The sequence below is a fragment of the Chanos chanos genome, chromosome 9 (genome assembly GCF_902362185.1).
Source record: "Chanos chanos chromosome 9, fChaCha1.1, whole genome shotgun sequence".
Classification (NCBI taxonomy): domain Eukaryota; kingdom Metazoa; phylum Chordata; class Actinopteri; order Gonorynchiformes; family Chanidae; genus Chanos; species Chanos chanos.
Window position 1 is genome coordinate 31,816,984 of NC_044503.1, and position 22,500 is coordinate 31,839,483.

Here is a 22,500-nt window from a genome sequence, read left to right on the forward strand (position 1 = left end):
CTTGTGTGTGTGTGTGTGTGTGTGTGTGTGTGTGTGTGTGTGTGTGTGTGTGTATGTGTGTGTAGGTGTAGGCTTGTGTGTGTGTGTGTGCGCGCGTGTGTGTGTGTTTGTAGGTTTAAGTGTGTTCCTGTGTGATTCTTACCTCTGAGCGTCTGTCTCAGAGCTGCATGTATACTCCGGCGGATAATAAGGGGGCGGAGGGATGGGTGGGACAAATTCCTCAAAGTCCATCATATTGGTCAGAAACGCATCCTGAGGAGTGGTGCATTCTGGGTTAACAGAGCGAGAGCGATGAGGAATCAACTGGAGAGAGTGAGAGGGAGAGAGAGAGAGAGAGAGAGAGAGAGAGAGAGCAAGCGAGAGAGTGAGAGTGAGAGAGAGAGAGAGAGCAAGCGAGAGAGTGAGAGGGAGAGAGAGAGAGAGAGAGAGAGAGAGAGAGAGAGAGAGAGAGAGAGAGAGATTTGCGGACTTCTAGAATAGCAAAGAACATCTCAAAAGGAAATTGTTTTTTCCTATGTAAACAACAGTATTGTTTTCATAGAGTGTGTGTGTGCCAGCATTAGTGGGTGTTTCTGAGTGTGTCTGTGATGGGGTGTGTGTGTGTGTGTGTGTGTGTACTCACTAGATGCAGTAAATCCAGAGAGAAGATGTGGATGCTGCACGTAACAGTTGATAGAGTGCAGACAATGGTGGAGAGAATACTGAGACCACAGGCACTGAACAGCAAGTCCTACACACACACACACACACACACACACACACACACGCATACACATACATATTTTGAGTCAAAAACAAGATGCTAAAGCAAGTTTATGTTTTCTCTCCCTCTTTCCCTCTCTCTCTCTCGTACACACACACTAACACAGATATGGATGAGAGAAAACTCACAGACCTTGAGCTGGTGGCGTACAGAGTGGCAGTCAGCGTGAAGGTAGAGAACTAGCGTTTCATCCTGATTCAGAGAACACATCTGCTTAGGATCACAGCATATGCATAAGCCATTCTCTACCTGTAATAAAACACAAATACACACACACACACACACACGCACACGCACAGACACGCACACGCACACACACACAGTTTACTGCAGAGACGGTGACACACACAAACATGCACTCGGGCATATTTGGTAACATAATATACAAATATACATAGGCTAATCCGCACAACAGAAGCACAGCAGGGACTTAGAACAAAAAATAAGGCTGAACATTGGGAGTTGTGAGAGAAGAGAAGAGAAGAGAAGAGAAAAGAAGAGAAGAGAAGAGAAGAGAAGAGAAGAGAAGAGAAGAGAAGAGAAGAGAAGAAAAGAGAAGAGAAGAGAAGAGAAATTACCTGACAGGTGAGGTAAGATTTGACCATCTGAGCATTCTGACAGGAGAGCATGGAACCGGCCAAACTAAGAATAACACATACTGCAGATAGCAGCATGAACAGAGACACCTGTAATCAAATAACAACAAAGTACATCACACACACACACACACACACACAAATACAAATACACACTCAGTCTAGAGAAGCATGAACAAAGAGAGATACACACACTCAAGACCAATATGTTGTCCTGTAGCTCACTGTACATACCACTAATGTGAAGGGTCGTCTCCAAGAAATCACACCAACTATTCCAGAGGCCACAACCTACAGAGAGTGAGAATCAGTATGTAATCAGTATTTTATATTTCTTAGCAAATCCAATTTATTTAGCCTATATCACCTCTTTCTGATATTGTAATAGAATCATATCCATATGGCACTGGCTGTATGAATTACAAGTTACATTTCATGAAGAATTGGATGAAGAGCATCAAAGAGGTGGGGGAGAGAGTGAGAGAGAGCTAGAAAGAGAGAGAGAGTGAGAGAGAGAGAGAGAGAGAGAGAGGGACTCACGAAGAAACCAGCCCAAAACGGGCAGGACTGCCTGACGCGCGGTGACGAGGTGAACGCAAGGCTGGTGAAACTAAACGCCAGCACCATGGCGCCAAGCCCGAGGTGACACAAGCCGAGATAGAGCAGCACCCTCGCGCTACTCCTGGCTGACATGCCTCTCCTGCTACCGGACAAAACCCGGGACCCCGACATCGAAGCCACGCTGCTTGAATCCGACGGAGAGGGCATGGTCGAGTCCCACAAAAGTTTCACTCAGCAATATGAATGTAAAATCCAGCTTAACGTGTATGCGCGTGCGATGCTGATCATCCAGGACCGTTCTGAACAGTCAGGCTTGCGCAAATTATCACACAGTAGTCCACTATTATTGTCCCATGGCTGAAACGAGCACACTGAGAGGGAATGTTTTTGTTACGCATGAGAAACTCTTTCTACAAATACAGCCCGAGAAAGTCTTGAACGGACACCAACTCTTTCACGCAAGCCCAAACCCCTCGCGCGACGCAATAGACTTACAATTGAGCTACCCAAGGGCTCAATTCATGCTCACGTCAACGAATCTTCAAATATTCTTCGTTAACATTTGATTTTGTACATCCTTGGAAGTCATCCCGCCTCTGTACTACTCCCGTCGTCTCCCCCTCTCTCTCCTTCGCTCGCCTTCCCTGTGGCATTGCAGTACCCGAGGCCAAGAAACAGGCCGAGAGGCTACAGCATCCTTGGGCAGGCCCGGCAGGTTGAGTCCTCACGATCCCCCGCAGTCACGCACCTTGGAGAGCGCCTGGAGTGCGGGAAAACCGCGAAAACCGGGGGGTTTCAGAATACCCAGGACCCGAAATATTTGTTTGTTTTCACAAAGGTCCCGCTAGGCTCTGTTCCATCGTCCCAAAAGATCGGAAAGTAAAGTCAAAAGAACAAGATAGAAGGCTAACAACCAAGCTTAGGGATGATCTGGTACGAAAAACCCGTCAATTTCTGACCCCCCTAAAAGACCGCGGTTGCTCCGATAAGGATGCGCTTCTTCGAAATGTCGGGTGTAAATAGTCTTATTTTGTGCCTCAGATGTCTTCTCCGTTTCACCTCCGTGGGAGTTCTCCGGTAGACCCTTCCCTCCCCCCTCTCCTCTCCTCCCGCAGTCACGCGGAACTCCGTAGTGTCCGTATCCCGGACATGAGCTTGAGTGCACTGTACGCTACGTCACGTTAGACTCAAAAGCATCTTAACGTGATGAATAGCTCTTATCTGTCAACTGGCTCAGCAACCGACGCATTTCTCTATCATTCCTTCTACATCTTTAAAAAAAACTCTTGTCAAAAAAGATGATCTAATGCTTGCTGTATGAGCTTAATATGACGAAATAAAAAATATGCGTAAAGCGTGCCATAATGAATAGAAGAATCCATGCGGTTTCCTTAATGCGGCACAACCTCCACTGAGTGTGAGGTGCTGATGCTGCACGGGAGGGGCGGTTGCCAAGCAACCAAGCTTCGGTGTGTATGCGCAGACAAATCACACTGATGGGAAGATGCAGCCCAGTAATGACTTGTAATGTATATTTTGAACAATTCCTAACAGATAACAGAATGTAATCTAGCCTTTTGTTTGTTTAAATTATATGTGAATGTTTCTTCCAGACGCCCAACTACATTGGTTGATAGTAAGCTAAGCAATCACTGGTACCTGATGGAGCCAACAGATAGGGTTATGTAGGTTATGGTTCTCATATTTCTCTGAAATATGTTTTCCATACCTTTCAGCATTTGAAGCTTCATATTTTCTATACAAGGGAGAAAGAACTACCTTGCCTCTGTTAGTTATTACCTTGAAGAATGGATGTGGACATTAATAGCCTACGGAAATTAAGAGGAGATGAATAAATTATAACGGTGGATTATTAAAAAGGACAGAGAGGAGAGGAAAGAGTGAAAAGAAAGAATACGTAAGTTGAGCACGTAACGCGAAAAGCAGTGAATGTAACATACTTCCCGTTGGAAAGACAGAAGGAAAACACTCAGTTGTGAAAACCTTGGGAAAAAAAAATAAAACAAGTTTTGATTATGCCTGTGAGAAGGGAAAAGTAAAAAAATAAATAAATAAATAAATAAAAATAAACAACTTTTTGGTCATGTACAAAATCACAACTCATCATTCATCCATAATCACTGCCCATATTTTAGACCCCTTAATACTGAAGGTTTTGTGATACATCATAATAAATTACATGAACTGTCAAAACTACAGTGTATAACAATCTATCAATCCTAATGAGAGAGAGAGAGAGAGAGACAGAGAGAGAATTCTTGTGGAATGGAAACGATTACTTCAAATTTTCACCTTTATTTTTTCAATGAAGCTCATAAAAAGTTTGTTTTTTCTGACAGAGTGTTATAGAGGGTGCAAAAAAATCTGTACTGAAAGTAAAAGGTGCATAGTCATAGGAGGAGAGAGAGACAGAGAGAGAGAGAGAGAGAGAGAGACAGACTTATTGCTTCTAATAAACACAGAAAAACAATTCAGCAGAGCTGGGTTCACACAGTCATTCATGGTCACTCAATCTGACCTAATCCACTCACATCAGCACAACTTCTTTCTATTTTTACCTTCCTAAACCACTCCTTTATTGCTCCTTTCTTTTTTTTTCTCCTATACACTTTCATCATACATTTTTTTTTCTTTTGCATTTATTCACTTTCATCCTTCCCTCAAACACATTACTTTGTCCATCCGTACTCTATTTCTGCACAATCATTCTAGTCTTTTCTAAAGGTGCAGAGAACTTTGTAAAATGTGTGTTCATGTTGTCTGTAAGAAAGAGCGCGCGGGGGGGGGGGGGGGGGCGGTGTTATTCCAGAAAGAGGGTTCAGTGATAAATCAGATTTAGTTAACTCAGGGTAAGTAGCAAACTTCCTAATGGAAGAGCTCTATAGCTTCATTCTCCTAGCAAAAGAAAGTCATAGGGCTCTTCTATTAGGAGGTTTACTACTTGCTCTGAGTTAACTCATTCAGAGTTTTTCACTAAACCCGCTTTCTAAAACACCCCCCTCCCCGGTTCTTGGTTATCTGAAGAAAAAAGAAACATCAAAGAGCAGAATACCTGTCACTTTTATATCTCCCCACTTCTTACATTTTCTCAAACTAGACATACAATTTACAAAGTTCTGATTAAGCTTACTAATGTTGTTTTCCAAACTGAACCACAGTGGTTCACTTTTATTTCTAGAATGTTCATCTGTGTCACGACATTTGACGCAGCGACACTAGTTGACACGGCGTGCAAACGTACCATAACTATATCCGTGGTGACCCAGTTACTGAATTGGGCTGATGGTTCTGACAGTGTAATGAAAATGCGAAAATGAAATAAAAAAAAAAAACAACAATCCAGGAATCTTTTTTCCATTATACACTACAGCTGTTCTCCGCTGATTAACTGTTATTTCTCACTGAATACTTTCCACAAACCATGCTGTTTTCCATACACGTTTCAGACACAATAATACTGCTCCATTTTGGCATGTTATGTGTGTGTGTTGGGTCTTTCTGCAGGATCATGCATATGTGTGTGTGTGTGTGTGTGTGTGAGAATGTGTGTGTGGACAGAAGTGTGTCATGTCAGGTCTGCAGTACAGTGTTTCTAAACCCTCCCTAGTTCATATATTTCATGACTCTCACCATGTCTGATTCAACTGGACCAGAGCTTGATAATTAGCTGATCAGTTGGATTTTGAGTGTGGGTGTAGGGGCGGGAACAGAAATTGTGCGTGTGTGTGTGTGTGTGTGTAGGGGGGGGGAGGGGGGGGGGGGGGGGGGCGCTGTTTTACAGTACTTGTCAGTTTGACCTCTATTTGTGCAGAGGCTAATAATGAAAAAATCTCTTGCAGCCGAATGGAGGTTTGAAGCTTTGCCCTAAAAGTTGGGTGCAAACCCTATTATGGAACAGGGCCAGGCAAACCCAGGTCTTAGGCTGGAGTTAAGCCACCTCACAAAGTGCATCTGCAAAATCTCACTTAGCCCTGAGCTAAGCAGAAAACATGTGGAATGTGAAAGGAGTGTGTGTCATGTTGGTCCTGCAGAAATGAGTGTGTGTGTGTGTGTGTGTGTGTGTGTTTGCATAGGGGGTATTTTTAGGTTTGATAGAACTGGGGAGTTCCTGCACAACAGAATTTTGTGCAGGTATGTATATTTTTTCCCTCTCTTTTTTTTTCTTTCTTTTTTTTTGCGAAACATTTAAAGCAGGAGACACTTAGAAGACTTTTTCTCTGTAGTGGTCAGCTTGACCTCACGACCTGCTGGACTCTGTGAGGAGAACAAACACAAACATAATAAAGACTAAACATTAGCACATCGGAATGACATAATATGACAAGCACTAAATATATAAATCACAACACATACATGAATATAAACTAAAATATACTCAGTATATACTCAAATTTTGAACACGAATGCGAAACATCCATCTAAATACACACACGAAATGTAAGTCATGTGTATGTATAAACTTAGGTTGACGTAACCATTAAATCCACACACTACTGTTGTACTAACAGGACACGCCTCAGTTTAACAGTTCATAATGCCCTGTGTGCCAGTGTGTGTGTGTGTGTGTGTGTGTGTGTGTGTGTGTGCGTGTGTTTACTCTTAAAATCATACCGGCTTCTTGGTGGATTTCTGCAGAATATCTCGAGCCAAAGACTCAAAGGACTGCAGGAGGAGGGAAGAGAACACGACAGAACAGGTGGCACATTTTAGACATGTGTGTGAAAATTAAATATCCAGAGAACAACGCTGCATTTTCTCTCTCTCTCTCTCTCTCTCTCTCTCTCTCTCTCTCTCTCTCTCTCCAAACTGTCTTCTAATAACGGCAGACGTTTCTCATTAGCTTTGAGTGGATTGGTCCTGTTTCCTAACTTGTACAGGGTGCGTTCCAACAAAACCCAGAAAAATTCCCCATATTAGCACAGGATTAGTCATCCCGCTTCCCTTGCACTCCACGAGACCACAAATAATCGAAACTACAAAATAATGTTACCATTTCATTGGGGGAAAAAAAACACAGTGGAAATACATTATAAATCGCTTGTGAAACTTAATAATCCTTTTACTGGAAAACATTAAGTAAACTGATATGGATCCAGCCTTTCTCCGTATACTTTACAGATGATAAGAAGCTGGAGAATAAAGGACTAACAGAGCAGCTACTGCAAAATTCTGATACGGTATATTAACGATGCGGGAACGTGGTGGGAGTAAGGGTGTGTGTGTGTGTGTGTGTTTGGGGTGGGGGAGGGGTGATATTGCCGAAAAACAGACCTGGGGTTGGTCAATAACTGATCGCAGACAAGTTTGTGTCCACTCACCTCCTCCACGTTGATGCTGGACTTGGCACTGGTCTCGAAGAATCGGATGCCATGGTCTTTTGCAAGCTGTCGAGAACACAGCGTCAGCGGGAAAAGGAGGAATAATCATTTCTCACTCAATCACGAGGACATTGTCTGTCGACTTCCTTTGTATGAATCGTTCCTGTTCATTTCTTTTTTTTTTATGTTTAATACATTTCATTTTCTGAAACATTTTGTGGATCTGCACCTAATTTATTACAGTGTTTAGCTGTTAAATACATACATGCGAATGCACACGCAAACATTATCCTACAAAACGCTCAACACCACATGAGAAGGGGACATGTCACAGTCACTGAGCTTTAGAAGGTTCTGGAATATACTAAACTTTTGAACACATTTCATTTACTAAAAGTCAGATGTAAAGTTGAACTGAGAGGGAAATTAGTTTCACGTTTGAGGAGTCAGCTGCGAAATTTCTTGCCAGTATCTACTTGTCACACGTCACCATGATCTCTCCTCCTGTGTGTGGATATAACTTACTCATTTCCTCTTTTTTAAATCAATATACTATTCAAACAACTGCCAGCTCACGCCCGCCTCACCTTTTCTCCGGCTTCTTTGGAGACCTTCCTTTTGGCCTCGATGTCACACTTGTTGCCCAGTAACATCCGGCTGACTCCGGCAGAGGCATTCTGGGTAATGTAGTTCGCAGAGTTAGATTCGGTTCCTTGTCACCTGTTTGCTGAGGTTTATTTGAACAATACTATCCTCTGTGTGCTCGCTCTCTCTTTTGTTGTCACAGTAAACTTGTTCCTCTACCAGCCCCTGTGAGTGTTTGACCTGAAACTACCCTCCAAAAGCTTGAATTACGTTTCTCTCCTGCCACAGTTATCTTGAGTCGTTACATACTGACAAACACAGCCCTCGTTTGATTCTGGGCACAGTTAAAAAGGACAAGGGAAATGTGTGACCTAAATATCTAGCGAGAGATTTCATAACATGTTAATGCTAAAAAAATATTACTGTTGATTCTGTTAACAGGTTCTTCCTCTTGAAATTTCCTCTCTCTCTCTCTCTCTCTGTCTCTCTCTGTCCCTCTGTCTCTCTGTCTCTCTCTCACCTCTTTGATGCTCTTCATCCAGTTCTGAATGTTCTCAAAGGATTTCTCATCTGTGATGTCATACACCAGGATTATCCCCTAAAGGATAGAATGATTACATTACAGATGGAATACTTTTTTTTTCACAAACACATTTGATCTGTTGCAATGACAAAAAAAAAAAACACAAAACAAAACCAAAAAAAAACCCTCTTCAGGAACATTAAAGGACAATCAACCAAACACTAACACAGACAGAGCAAGGTGAACAAGTAGAAACATAAACAACAACTAAACTTCAATACATATGCACAAACAACTAAACAAACAAACAAATGAAAATAAGCGGCCAATCAAATGCACCTTAACGCAGGTAAACCCATTCAGATAAAGAGATTAAAATTCTATGTGCCAATCATGTATAACTCACCATCGCTCCTCTGTAATAAGCAGTAGTGATGGTCTTGAACCTTTCTTGGCCTGCTGTATCCCTGTTAAATACAAAACGACAGCTTCCTAAAACACCAAAACAACAACAACAACAACGACGGAAAAAAACAAAAACAAAAACAGAACAGAGCAGACTTTGATTTTACTTCACTAACGATTTAAATATTTCCAGTGGCTTGTAATCTCGACTAGGCCTGGAAATTGGCAATTTGTTTCCAAGTTGTTAAACATAACAAGGGAAATCTGTTGCATGGTATGACAGCGAATTGCTGACTTTCTGTCATTACGACTGAATTTGCAGTTCATAAGGTTCAATGTACAGAAACCAGTTAATACATGATTAACTTTTAACAGACGTTACAAGATAATACGCCGATGGTGCGCGGCGGTGACATGTGGGTTGTGACAGGACTGAGCTGGAAGCTGAACTGACCAAAAGTGAACAACATAGGCCCAGGAGAAGAGTTTTGACTTTACCAGACTTGGAGTTTAACCTTTTTCCCATCCACCTCTATGGTCTTGACTTTGAAGTCGATGCCTATATGTTCAGACACAGAGAAAGAAGAACGTGAGTGTGCCTGTTGTGTTTGAGTGTGTGAGAGAGAGAGAGAGAGAGAGAGAGCGAGAGAGAGAGAGAGAAAGAGAGAAAGAGAAAGAGAGAGAGAGAAAGAGAAAGAGAGAGAAAGAGAAAGAGAAAGAGAGAGAGAGAGAGAGAGAGAGAGAGAGAGAAAGAGAGAGAGAGAGAGAGAGAGAGACAGGGAGAGGGAGAGGGAGAGGGAGAGGGAGAGGGAGAGGGAGAGGGGCGGCAGGAAGGAAGGATGGACTATGGGTTAAACCCTGAACTGAACAGATTTATCAGATATGAAAATAAGAGCCAAGCCAATTGTACATTTCTGTCATATCTGCGACAGAGCAGCAAGACCAGAAATATTTACACTGAACGTCTCTCTGTGTTTTCGTACATGCCTTGACTGACTTACAACACTGAGTTACTGATTTTTTTTTTTTTCCTCATCGCTCTGCTTCCTGTGGGACAGGGAGAAAAAAAAAAGAGAAAAAAGAGAAACTCATAAGGGAGGAAAGGAGAGGAGGAGGGAATGGAGGGTTGTCTTTTTGAAGATGTGGGTGAACGCACTAAATGCCAGGGAAGACGGTCATGATCTAATGTAGTGAGAGAGAGAGAGAGAGAGAGAGAGAGAGAGAGAGAGAGATTGCAAAAGAGATAGCGAATGGGGGTGGGTTGGAACTTCAGGGAAAGACTGTGTGTGTGTGTGTGTGTGTGTGTGTGTGTGTGTGTGTGTGTGTGGGTGAGTGTGAGAGAGAGAGGGAGAGGGAGAGGGAGAGGGAGAGAGAGAGAGAGAGAGAGAGAGAGAGAGAGAGAGAGGGAGAGGGAGAGAGAGGGGGTACAAGGGGGTAGGAGAAGAGACACAAAGAGGGGCCAAAACAATAACACACACGATGAAGCAGCAGTGCAGGTCCGAACTGAAGCAGGTAGAGAATAGAGAATAGATAACTGGCAAAGATTGGATTGGAATGAAGTGACGTGAGGGCTAGTGCTGACATGAAAAATAAACTGGATAGGCATAACACTTGTTAAACCAGATGAGATCAGAACACTTCAATAGACTAAAATCTAAACCGATCTCAACGTCAAACAAATTGTCCAAAGTTGAACAATGTTGCACCATTTGTTGTGTACACTTACCGATTGTGGATATGTAAGTTGAGTTGAAATTATCCTCTGCAAATCGAATTATCAGACATGTTTTGCCAACTCCACTATCTCCAATAAGCAATAATTTAAAGAGGAAGTCGTATTTCTTCGCCATAGTCCGTATGCCCGTTGTCCGACCAATGTCGTATAAAAAGTTTCAAAAGTTTCAAACGTTGAAGAGTTATAAGATTGGGTAACTTTTCTGTTCTGACTACATGCGCACGAGACACTAACAACGCAGTCCGAGAGGTTGTCTTATGTTTATTCACTGTTCATTCACTTTACCTGTTTTTTCCCCCTTTTTTTCTAGAAAAATGTCACCGGTAAATTCTGATTCTCTTCCCTGGCCGTTTCTGCCCGGTTATAAATTCCATGAAACGAGACAGTGAATGCCGGATCAAATCCCGTCGGTATTTCTGCTCATTACTATGGGAGAATGCCACGCATTCGTCATTGCTGGAGAGATTTGTCCCAGTTTTCTCTTTTGCTGAAAGCCATTCAGTAGGCTAGGCTACTAGTCCATACATAGACAACAGATTCGATTTTCGCCCAAAACTTTCCCCAGCCCAAGTTCCCGGAGGCTTACGTAGAAAAAGAACTTTTATGCCACTTCACTCAGATAGAGGGAGCTGGACGTGATGAGTCAAATATTAAAAAATGCAACAGCAGGGGGCGTCATTTCACAAACATTTCTCATTAGCTTCTTTTCAAAAGTTGTAACAGTATTATTAGGTGCGTGTTATTTAAAATGATGGGCTTGGTCATAAGTTAATATTTGTATTAAAGAAACTCGACAACTCTTGGCCATGCTGTTAAGGACCAATATGGAGTCTTTGTAATAGCGATACAGCTGATTATAGAGTATCATGCCGATATGTCGGACTCTGTATAATAAAGAATATAACTGACTGCTTTGCGAAGTACAGTAGAGTACTAACTCACTCAGTAACGTCTGGAGCATTCATTTAACTGAGACTATTCGTTTAGGTTGAGGGATTCTAATTTGTTGAGTAAATAAAACCGGGTAAACCAGAACCTATTTCTGTAAGGGGGGGAAATGATTTACTGTAATATTTTTGAATGGTGGTTTCATGAAAGTCTTCTCTTCACGAAACTACTAAAAATACTGCAAAGAGTTTAGTATACTGTACGCCTACCCAGCAAAGTATTAAAAAATGTCAACCGGAGCACTTCCTGCCCCTGCACATTAGCCCCGTTCATATCACCAATCTAGTTCCGGTTGAAATTCCTTTTCGGCAGCGGCTTCATTCTCGCCAACATGCCTGTAAGTGTACTCAGTATTGATTACGCGTATTTGCGCTCTTTAAGCGTCTATTTCCGATACAATATTGGCTTGAACGATGTGCATATGTTTTGTTTATGTTATTTTGTAACCGATGATCGAGGAATTTTGGTTTGTTCAGGGTTATTTTTAAGTGCAAATGCGAGGGGCCCGTGCTCCGTTAGTGTGAACTGAAATGACAAGATGGCGGTATTCACGCGCTTAGAAGCATGGAGGGGAATGTTGTAACGGGGAACGGCACGAGACTCAAATGCGATACAGACTAACAATTTCGCCTTTCAGTGTCATTACTTTGAACATTTTGCGATCGTGTGCAAACATTCAGTTAAAGTTAATATGCGAATCGTGTTCAGCGCACTTAGCTAGATAGCTAAAACGTTAACCTAAAGATTGGCGTATACTACCATTGTTACGAATGTAATGTAGGTCTTTGTTGTCTCAGTTCAGCCACACAGCTGCATGTGAGTGCTTTGTCACGCTCGATAGATCGGTAGCTCAGTTTAGACCCAGTGTTGTCAAATAACGTTTAACGTTGGGTTATATCACGATACAGTGGTTGCTTACACACAACTGCCTGACCTCATTCTGTCTCGCATTGTCTGCTTGAGTCTAGACAGATAGCTGGGAAAACTGACTGTAACATCGTATCATCTGTTTTATTTTATTTGTAGCTTGCAAAAGACTTGTTGCACCCGACCCCCGAGGAAGAAAGGAGGAGACACAAGAAGAAGCGTCTTGTACAAAGCCCTAACTCCTACTTCATGGACGTCAAATGCCCAGGTCAGTATCTCGACCAGTTTCGTTCTTTTTTTCCCCCCCTAGACCAACGCTTGTCCGTGAGCCCTGACAGACTAAACTCGGGTTGATTTTTGGATAACCGTTTAATGTATTGTACAGTTCTCTGCTTAGTTCATTTCGAGCGTAGTCAAAAGATTGCCAGACGCATTTTTTGATTTAAGCTGTTTATACGTTTTCAAAGGTTTTTGTTCTGGTGGAAACGGTTTCATAATGATGTACAGATTGTCATAATTGTGACTAGCGCTCTGTTTACATTTTGTCAGAGAGGTGCTGCCTGCTATTGTAACAAAGCAGATTGCAAAAAAATTGGGATTTTAAATGTTGTTACTTCACATGTAACATTCTATTTGGACTGGAACTCATTTACACTGTTCAGTTTAAATGAAACAGCTGATCGATCTATACAGCAAGGCTTGCATGTCAGGCAAAGCCATCTGTATATTCAATTTTGAACGTAGTAACATGGCTGTGGCTCCAAATCTGGTATGTGCTAGTGTGTCTGGACTACTGCTCTGTATAAAGACTTAATCTCTCTCCCTGTCTCCCTCTCAGGCTGTTATAAGATCACTACGGTGTTCAGTCACGCCCAGACAGTGGTGTTGTGTGTGGGGTGCTCCACAGTGCTGTGCCAGCCCACTGGAGGGAAAGCCCGTCTAACAGAGGGTAAGAACATCGCCATCTGCTCCTCCTGTAGGGCTCACTTAACTCACACAAACACAGGCTGAAGTCTCCGAAACCCTCCTCTCAGGATTATGGCTCAGCGTCAGAATTATCACGGTCGTCTCCGAAAGACCGTCAGAGGCTGTTTTATGACGGGTGTTAAAAGGCACTCTGCTGGTCCAGAGCTAATCAGTCCACAAACCAAAATGCATGCAGTCAATGAGAGTTTCGGGCTCGTTCCTGAAAGAAGGTTCTAAAATCAAAAGTTCTGTTTAACTAAAGTTAGAATAGAAAAAAAAATGTTTCTTCTGGAATTGCTGCACAGTACATAACACTGAATATTTAAAGCATTTTCAAACACCAGAACGTCAAAAGGGGTTTTTTTTTTCTCGTCAAATTTCTAAGAGTTCACAGCCTTTAGGCTGCGGTAAGAGTGCGAAAGTTGGAGCCTCTTTGGTATTTTGCAAAACTCAACCCAGAAGCAGTGCCCTGGCTGGGTAGCATTCCTTCCCAGAAGCTACAAATTAAAAGAGGGGGAGGTGTACAAGAAAACAGAGAGCATTTGGAGTGGGGGGAGAACAGCCCTCAGAGTATAAACAAACACCCACACACACTCTCACACTCATGCCGAGTCAGTAATAAACACACACACAAAAGCCTGGAATATTCTCCCAACGACGAGGAACACAGACAAACACTAAGATGCTTAGACTGGAGACAAACATGCCTGAGAGACTACACCCAACGCGCACACAGGCGCGCGCGCTTTCAGCGGTGCCGTCGCCGTGGCAACCCACCCCCGCGCAGTCCACCGTGGCCGTTTCCTCCGCTCTCCGTTATCGCGCTGTAGTGCCCCGAGGCGCGTCGTAGGCCGTTGCCTCGGCGATGCGTTAATAGTTTTGCGCTGAGTCAGAGTTAAGCTCTCGGCACCCTAGACTTTGCCTCTCTGCCTTCAGTCCCATTACCAGACTCCCGCCGTTAACCAGTACTGCACCATCACACCGTCTCTCACAGGGAACATGACAGTTTCTCACAACCTCACTGTGTTTTTTCTTCCGGTTTAAGACAGAATTGTGTTTGTTTGGTCCCTGTTCTAGCATATACCATCTCCGCTGTTTCTCTGGTAGTGACCAGCCAAGTGGAAATTGTAGCAAAAATGTATTATAGTTTGTCAAGCTCTGAATTTATTGAGGGCAGTAATTTGAAAGCAGAAGAGGAACTAAACAGCATTTCATTGGTTAATGATTAAAACGCCAAAAGGCAAATAATATAACTCAAAACCAGTGAGGGATTGTGTTTGTTTGATTATAATATTATTGGCTGAAATTTAAACGTGGGCGGTTCTCTTTCTTTGCAGGATGCTCATTCAGAAGAAAGCAGCACTAGTCTCTCGTTCATGAATTTGATTGGATAAGGGAGACCAAAGAAGGAGAGCCAGGATTGGACAACCTTTGGATGAGACCACACCTCTGACCTGACCCGTAGTGAGGAGGTGGAAGTAAGAGCCGAAGAGGAGAAATGAAGAAGGAAAAAAAAAATTGTTTGATTGTGTCTGAATTCAGGCTGTGTGCTAGACTCAGGACTTGTCACTGGAGCGGCAAACTTCCAATCCTGTCTCTCTTTCACTTTAAATAAAAAATTTTTGGTTAAAAGGAATTGCAGTAATGTTTTTTTGTTTCTTTCTTTGTTTGTTTGTTTTTTTCTTTTGTGGGAAGACGTGTTTTGCGATTTCACCGAAGTGTGATTTCACTACAACCCTCGCGTAAGTTTGAATTTGTTCCATAATCACTTCCCTCTGTGAGACTTTAAGTGCCAGACAGAACTATGTCAGATGAAGAAAATGTGTGTTTAGTAGTGGTGAAAACCCACAATTGACCAGAAACACAAACACATAGCTTTTGAATAGCCTCATGCGGACAGCATATTGTCACCACTCTAACCATTAATGCCCACAAGACTGTTTCTTCACAGTGCAAAAATTCTGTATCTTCACAACTGACAAAATGTTGCGCTTTCATATCTAAGTATAGTTTCTGATCCAAGGGAAACAAAACCATTTCACCAGACGAGCGCTGAAAAGTCACGCCGTTTCACCCTTCCGTATCTGGGCGATTTCAAACTCTCTGTTGTCGTCAGGTATTAGTGTGAAACCGTTCAAGCACTTTCAGATGGGCCCTCGCTGACACAGTCCAGTGAATACAGCGGACATTTCACTCTACAGAGGAATAAAACGCCGGATGTGTGCGTGTGTGTGTACAAAAGAGGCACTTTCACCGTCGCCAATCAACTTGACACCACAGAAGAAATCCAAAGCATTTTCAAAGTGGTTTACATAAGTGTATATACTAATGAACACACACACACACATAATCAAAGCCAACGCAGGAGAATGAAAAGTGGTAAGCCGTCAGAGGACCGTTTCGCTGCAGCGGCTGGAAAGAGAGCGCGTCTGTTTAAGTATCATATCATCTCTGTATATCTGTAAGAGAGACCTTAGAGGTCACGTGAGTGTGTCTTTTCAGCGACATGCTTTTCTTGTCCCGTGACGTGTTTTAAAACCGCGTGTGTGCGCGCGTGCGTGTGTTAGCGCTCCAGAGCCAATATCTCCTCCGAAGATTTCTGTCATGAGGCTGGGATGGAGAGATCCAGGGAGAAGAACAGGTTGACCTGTTCTCCGCTAGGAGAAAAGAAAAACAGGAGGAGAACAACGCTGTCATTCACTCAGATAATCAGATCAAATCAATATGGCAAAACAATATAATTAAATATGAACGGGTGATATCACAGAACATCTTCAAGTCAGCCCCATTCAAACAGCTCAGCACGACTTTAAAAAGGAGAAAAGTCTTAACGGGAGACCTATCCTTCCACATTAAACACTGACCTTTCGTAACAGTTGGCATATAGACAACAGGAACAGTCTGCATTTGAGACAGCATGGTGTTGTACACTGCACACACACACACACAAAGCAAGGTTTAATAATGCAATAAAGAAAGGACACTAGAAATTGAGAGAATGGTGAGGCTGAGGCTACAAAATGATTTACCAAATATTTCTTTTGTGACGTCATAATGGGAAAAATGACTAAGGGAGTTTGGCATCATAGTATTTTTGATGGAAAACATTAAAAAGGTTTCGTCTCAGCTTTGGATCCCTTTCTGAAAATGCATATACGTATGTCCGTGCCATTCCTTCACCAACTTTTTCAAAAGATTTTGATACACGTCATGTTGGAAGAACCTGTACGAGGACCAAATCAAAGGACGACACACGTGGGCCCCACCTTCATTGGATGAGGTCATAAAAACATAAACAGGAAGAACTAACCTGTTCCAACATAATAACGCACGTCTGAACGTGACGCGGTTCATGTCAAGAAGTTTAACCGACAGAGTGGCTACTGGCTAAAAAATTCATACGGCATACGTCCTACGTTCATATGGCACGCAGGCGCGTTTACCGGTGGGGACGTGGGTCCGGATGGATACGGATGCAGTGGTTGGTTGATAACGTGCTTGCCTATGAGCAGTTGAAACTGGAGCTGCGAGTGTTTCACTGGTTGTACGGGGGTTAATGTAATTATACCTATGACAAGAGCAGCTGTGGTCGCCAGCACAGCGAATATGACAAACACCAGAATGAACTGGAAATTCAGCCACTGGTGGAAAGGACTGGAATCCCTGGGCGCGGCCTCCAGCTGATCTGAACACACAAACACAGCGTTGTAATTATAACAGTGCATTCGTATACGTACGTATGGATTTATACTTATGTCATATAGCGACCTTGAGTTCTCATCTTCCTTCCTTCGAACCTTTTTTTGTTCCGCTGCGTGCGAGCGTGTTTTGTGAAAGACCGTGATGTAAAAAAAGTGTGAGTGAAGCGGTGTGTGTGTGCGCGTCGTTGTTTCTCTCCCTCTTACTGGTCTCTGCCTTGTTGTCGGCCTGGGTGGTCACCATGACGACATGCGTCTGCGGAGACAGGTGGGTGTAGAGTGTAATGTTGGCGAGGGGCGGAGCCAGCTCCCTGAAGCGGTCGGAGGAGGTGTAGACAGAGAGCAGGAGGAGGGTGTGGTCTTCTTCTGATGGACTGGGCTCTGAGAGCAGGATGTAAGGATTGTCGGAGACGAACTGATCAGAAAACACAGAGGGCAGAGGGCAACATAATTAACAGTTACGCCAGAGAATAGTAACTTCATTAAAGGGTGAAAATGAAGCTAAAAAACCCCAAAACAATAGGCATTACAAAAGCTTGCAGTGCTCTTACTAAACTTTATAAACCATCATTAAAAGACTTTTCTGATACTTATCATCTGTGTTCATCTTACAGTTTCTTTACAGTTTCTTTCTCGGTAGGCTTGATAAAAGAGTCTAGAGTTTCTCTCTCTCTCTTCTCTCTCTCTCTCTCTCTCTCTCTCTTTCTCTCTCTCTCTCTCTCTCTCACTCACTCTGAGGGACCAGAGCATGTCTTTGGTGCCATAAACAGTGATCTGGGCCAGGGGCTGCTGGGAGGAGAGACTGATGTGGGCGTGGGGACAGTAGAACGCTGGAAGGTACGGGAGCTCGGCCGGAGGAGGGGAAGAAGGGAAGGAGAGAGGAGAAGGAGGATAGCCGGGAGGGGCCGAGTGACCCCGCAGGGAGGCGGAGAGAGACGCGGAGAAGGAGAGGGAGGACAGGAGATGGAGGACAGAATCTGACTGAGGTTTGACTGAGATTCTGCAGCCGTACTGAGCTGAGGAGGGGGGAGAGAGAGAGAGAGAGAGAGAGAGAGAGAGAGAGAGAGAGAGAGAGAGAGAGAGAGAGAGAGAGGGAGAGAGAGAGAGAGAGAGAGAGAGAGAGAGAGAGAGACAGAGTGAGAGTGAGGGAGAGAGAGAGAGAGAGAGAGAGCGGGAGTGTGTGAGAGAGAGAGAGAGAGAGAGAGAGAGAGAGAGAGACAGAGAGAGAGAAAAAACTCTATTAGTAAAACAATTTAAAACGGGTATTACATTGCTTCGTCACACAACCATTCTTAAAAGACACACACTGTACAAAAACATTCACTGAATGTGGTTGAGGGACAGCAGTACAGACACACGCTTCATAACAGTCATGGCTTTTACAAGCGCTCATATGTCAGGATGGCCGAGCGGTCTAAGGCGCTGCGTTCAGGTCGCAGTCTCCCCTGGAGGCGTGGGTTCGAATCCCACTTCTGACAACAAACATTTTCCCAAATTTCCCTGCCTAGGTATCAATAGTGTTACCTTATCATAAAAATTTCATGAGTGGAAAAAATCTTTTACCCAATATAAAAACTCTTTTTCAGATAAAAAAAAAAAAAAGACTGCCACTCCACACTCACCGGTGTCCATATCATACAATGATGCGGTGCTGAATACAGACTGTAATGTGGTGAGATATCGGTGGGGGGCGCTAAAGTGCAGAATGCACTGCAGCCCCACTTCAGGCTGTAGTGTCTTTTCTATGGCTTCTCGTTGATTTAAGGTACACTGAGCTACCGGTGAAAGACAAAATAGAGAGAGGAACACTGTTTTAAACACAGAAATTACATTAAGGAAGAAAAAAAAACAAAGTGCTACACAAGCATTCCATTTCTTGTGGTTAAAGTCCTTTTCATAAGGCAAATAGACAAACAGAAGACAGGTCCAAACATGCCTGTCTACCTTGTTCCTTGTTAACTTAGACTCACCTAAATTGCCTGAAGAGGTGTAGAGCTCCACCCTGACTGTGTAGTCGGAGGCCAGGGGCCAGTTGGTTAAAACCTGACCTTTGGGTGGAGACATGGCTGGAATGGCAGGGTTCTCCACTGTTACCTAAACTCCACACACATAAACTTGTATTTCAGCTACTCTCGCCTGTGCTAGACGTCACAGAAAACAGCTTTGCACAACAGTACGACTCAGTATCATTTTTGTATAACGTCATTTATTTGCTAATGGTTGCATTATGATTTCAGAAACAATGCAGATAGACATACAGTCTGCATCAAAGCTCCTGACACAGAGAGAGCCCATGTGTTTAGATTTTATGGCATGGGAATGAAAACATCAGTATACAAGTACTTTAATATGATCTATTAACATAATGCATTTATGATGTTATTAACATTATTACCATGTCATTATATGCAGTGACTCCCTTAACGAATGTACCTCTCTGAGAGCTTGCTGGCCCCCCTCGAGTCTATAGAACACCACCGCCGTCCCAGCATGCCTCGCGAGCGCCGCCCCGGTCTCTGGGTCAATCCGGAGGGTCCGGCTGGATGACGCATCCCACCTGCCGGGCTGACCTGGGATGGAGGCGTCGGAGAGGGATGCGAAAAAGGATGAAAGGAAGGGGTGTGAGGTGTGTGTGAGATTAAAGTATTACAGTCGAAATGTTTGTACAGCAAATATACTTTAAGCAAAAAGCCGTCAGCTCATATCACTCAAATACTTGGGAAATTATGACTCGCACAGTCACGCAACGCTTCGATGTGTCAAACAGTGTTTAGGTGAACTGAACGCTATGCTCACTGTAAACTGCTATGACTAAACATCGCAACTGTCAGATGTCTCAAATCTCAAGCACAGTACTGCCACTAGCTCTTTATTAACTGATACCACTGGTTTATATTTTAGGTTTTCTACCTTTTTGACAGAGAGAAGATCAACCTTTAGGTGCCTAATATAATCTGTCTCACTGATGATAATGATGATGATGATGATGATGATGATGATGAGACAGATTAATTGTACAACATAGTGATGAGCTAACCGATTAGTTATTAGGTTACCTCGCTCATCGGTGAGGGGGGAATTGAAACAGACGGTGTCTCCGGGCCTCAGGGCCGCTGCAGGGGCAGTAATAGCAGGCAGGACCGGGAGGGGGGTGAAGTCACTGAGGGAGGGGTTAGTGGGATCAGCCTGTATCCCCAAAATGGTCAGACCGGGAGAGACGGTCTGGACCAGGAACGAGTGACTGTCTGAATCCGGAGTCACAAGAACCAGATCATCCCTGAAAGAAACACAGACAGACAGAGAGAGAGAGAGAGAGAGAGAGAGAGAGAGAGAGAGAGAGAGAGAGAGAGAAATCTGAAGGTGTTGTGTATGTGTGTGGCTACAGTATCTGATCCTGGTAATGTGTGTTTGAGTGTATTCATACCTGTTGGTGATGGTTTGTGCATGTACTTATATCTGTTGGTTGTGATGCGCATGTGCATGTGTGTGCGTAAATCACATACTTGTTGGTGGTGAATCACATGTGCGTGTGTGTGTGTGTGTGTACCTGTTGGTAATGACACGCGTGTATGTGTTGTGAGCGTGGAACTGATGGCCCAGGTTGTTGTAACAGAGGGCAGTGATACGGAAGCTCCAGCCCAGAGGAAAGGCAGGTAGAGATTCTCCCCGACTGTACAGCACCGACTCCGCAAACACTCGCACAAACCACACTGTCGCCACCTACACAGACCCAAATCATCAAAATCACACACAACTGATACCTAAACAGACCTGAATAATCAAAATCACACACAACTGATACCTAAACAGACCTGAATAATCAAAATATCACACAACTGACACCTCAACAGACCTGAATCATTAAAATCACACACAACTGATACCTACACAGACCTGAATAATCAAAATCACACATAACTGACACCTAATCAGACCTGAATAATCAAAACCACACACAACTGACACCTAAACAGACCTGAATAATCAAAATCACACACAACTGATACCTAAACAGACCTGAATAATAAAAATCACACATAACTGATACCTCAACAGACCTGAGTAATCAAAATCACACAGAACTGACACCTAGACCTAAATAATCAAAATCACACACAACTGATGCATAAACAGACCTAAATAAATCAAATAAATCAAAATCACACACAATTGATACTTCAGAGACAGAAAGAGAAAACACTGCAAATTCCTCCCTGACACCAAATAATAGTAGTAATAACAATAAAAAGGCTCCCCAAAGAAAGACAAAATTAAAAAACAAAAAAAAAACCCAAAAACATACTACTGTCACAATGTTACAAGCTTTCATTACTGCACCTACAATACATCTGAACTCCTCTAAGATAATAAACATCATGACAGTGAATCCGAATGTCAACATACAGACTCAGTTTTTCACCTTAACACTGATCAGAAGTGTCTGGTTAACTCCACAGGATTCCATGGCAACAACTTCCAGCAGGGCATGTCCGGTATCATGCCCCGCCCTCAGCACCCCTCGGTCGTCGACGGTGACAAGCCCTGCCCCTGTGACACACTGACAGAGAGCATAGCGCACTGGGCAGATGGTGTCTCTGAAAAACACACACACACACACACACAAGCACACACACACACACACACACACACACACACACACACATTCATGCTCACGGTTCCCAAGTCAAAGCGGCTGTAAAGCCTGAAGATCATATAGATCAGGATGATACATAGTTTCAATATCCAGCAATGATGCTCTCTCACATCATACTCCAGCTACTAAAATGACACATAAATCTTCTTCACACACACACACACACACACCACACACCACACCACACACACACACACACACACACACACACCACACACACACACACACACACACACACACTCACTTGTTGCTCTGCAGGGCATACTGGGAGAAAGGAGACATGAGGATAGAGCTGGGACTCCCTGCAGCTAATTTCATCTCCTCAAAGACCTTAAAGACACAGAGAGAGAGAGAGAGAGAGAGAGAGAGATAGAGAGAGAGAGAACGAGGAAGAGAGAGAGAGACAGAGAGAGGGAGGGAGAGAGAGAGAGAGGGAGAGAGAGAGAGAGAGAGAGAGAGAGAGAGATAGAGAGAGAGAGAACGAGGAAGAGAGAGAGAGACAGAGAGAGAGAGGGAGAGAGAGAGAGAGGGATGGAGTTAAAGATAAATATAAGAGATATGCACATATGTGTGTGTGCATGTGTATGTGCACGTTTGTGTGTGTGCGCGTGTGTGTGTGTGTGTGTGTGTGTGTGTATGAAAGTGCTGGCAGTATTCACCAGTATCTGTATCTCATCAGTGAGCTGGTCATCAGAGTGTGGTGAGTTGCCGTCTTTGGTGTGTGTGTGTCCTGGCTGCACACACACTTTGAGGCTGGTCCTGCCTGGAGCCAATGCCTTAATCAACACAGAGAAACTGTGTGCAGGAGACACTCTGATACCAGCCTAGGAAACAGACAGCAAAATAAACACACACAAACA

The 22,500-nt window shown here is 43.5% G+C and overlaps 3 protein-coding genes and 1 non-coding gene across 4 annotated transcripts in view; 2 read left to right on the top strand and 2 right to left on the bottom strand.

The window, feature by feature from the left end:
- The window catches only part of fam189b (family with sequence similarity 189 member B), a 5,864-nt gene extending 3,737 nt beyond the window's left edge, over nucleotides 1-2,127 (bottom strand). The window contains exons 1-6 of the mRNA XM_030783597.1: nucleotides 1,900-2,127; nucleotides 1,594-1,650; nucleotides 1,342-1,449; nucleotides 896-1,012; nucleotides 623-730; nucleotides 143-303 (exon numbers count right to left, since the gene is read on the bottom strand). Of these exons, the coding sequence (XP_030639457.1) occupies nucleotides 143-303; nucleotides 623-730; nucleotides 896-1,012; nucleotides 1,342-1,449; nucleotides 1,594-1,650; nucleotides 1,900-2,127 (779 nt within the window). The remainder of the gene's footprint in view (nucleotides 1-142; nucleotides 304-622; nucleotides 731-895; nucleotides 1,013-1,341; nucleotides 1,450-1,593; nucleotides 1,651-1,899) is intronic.
- Nucleotides 2,128-5,711: 3,584 nt separating this feature from the next.
- rab13 (RAB13, member RAS oncogene family) lies at nucleotides 5,712-11,078 on the bottom strand. Its single transcript, XM_030783644.1, has 8 exons — nucleotides 10,499-11,078; nucleotides 9,271-9,331; nucleotides 8,774-8,834; nucleotides 8,365-8,442; nucleotides 7,847-7,936; nucleotides 7,260-7,325; nucleotides 6,553-6,603; nucleotides 5,712-6,195 (listed from the first exon to the last, which is right to left on the bottom strand). Exons 1-8 carry the CDS (start codon nucleotides 10,620-10,622, stop codon nucleotides 6,127-6,129), a joined length of 600 nt encoding a protein of 199 aa, XP_030639504.1. The 5' UTR covers nucleotides 10,623-11,078; the 3' UTR covers nucleotides 5,712-6,126.
- A 680-nt stretch (nucleotides 11,079-11,758) lies between these two features.
- LOC115820190 (40S ribosomal protein S27) lies at nucleotides 11,759-14,924 on the top strand. The gene is given in 5 exon segments (XM_075353601.1): nucleotides 11,759-11,792; nucleotides 12,482-12,590; nucleotides 13,161-13,249; nucleotides 13,252-13,271; nucleotides 14,626-14,924. Coding segments are annotated over 5 exon segments (267 nt in total). The 5' UTR covers nucleotides 11,759-11,786; the 3' UTR covers nucleotides 14,669-14,924.
- Nucleotides 14,925-18,381: 3,457 nt separating this feature from the next.
- On the top strand, nucleotides 18,382-18,464 carry trnal-cag (transfer RNA leucine (anticodon CAG)). The gene has a single exon. It is a non-coding gene; the product is annotated as a tRNA-Leu (tRNA).
- Nucleotides 18,465-22,500: the final 4,036 nt, after the last annotated feature.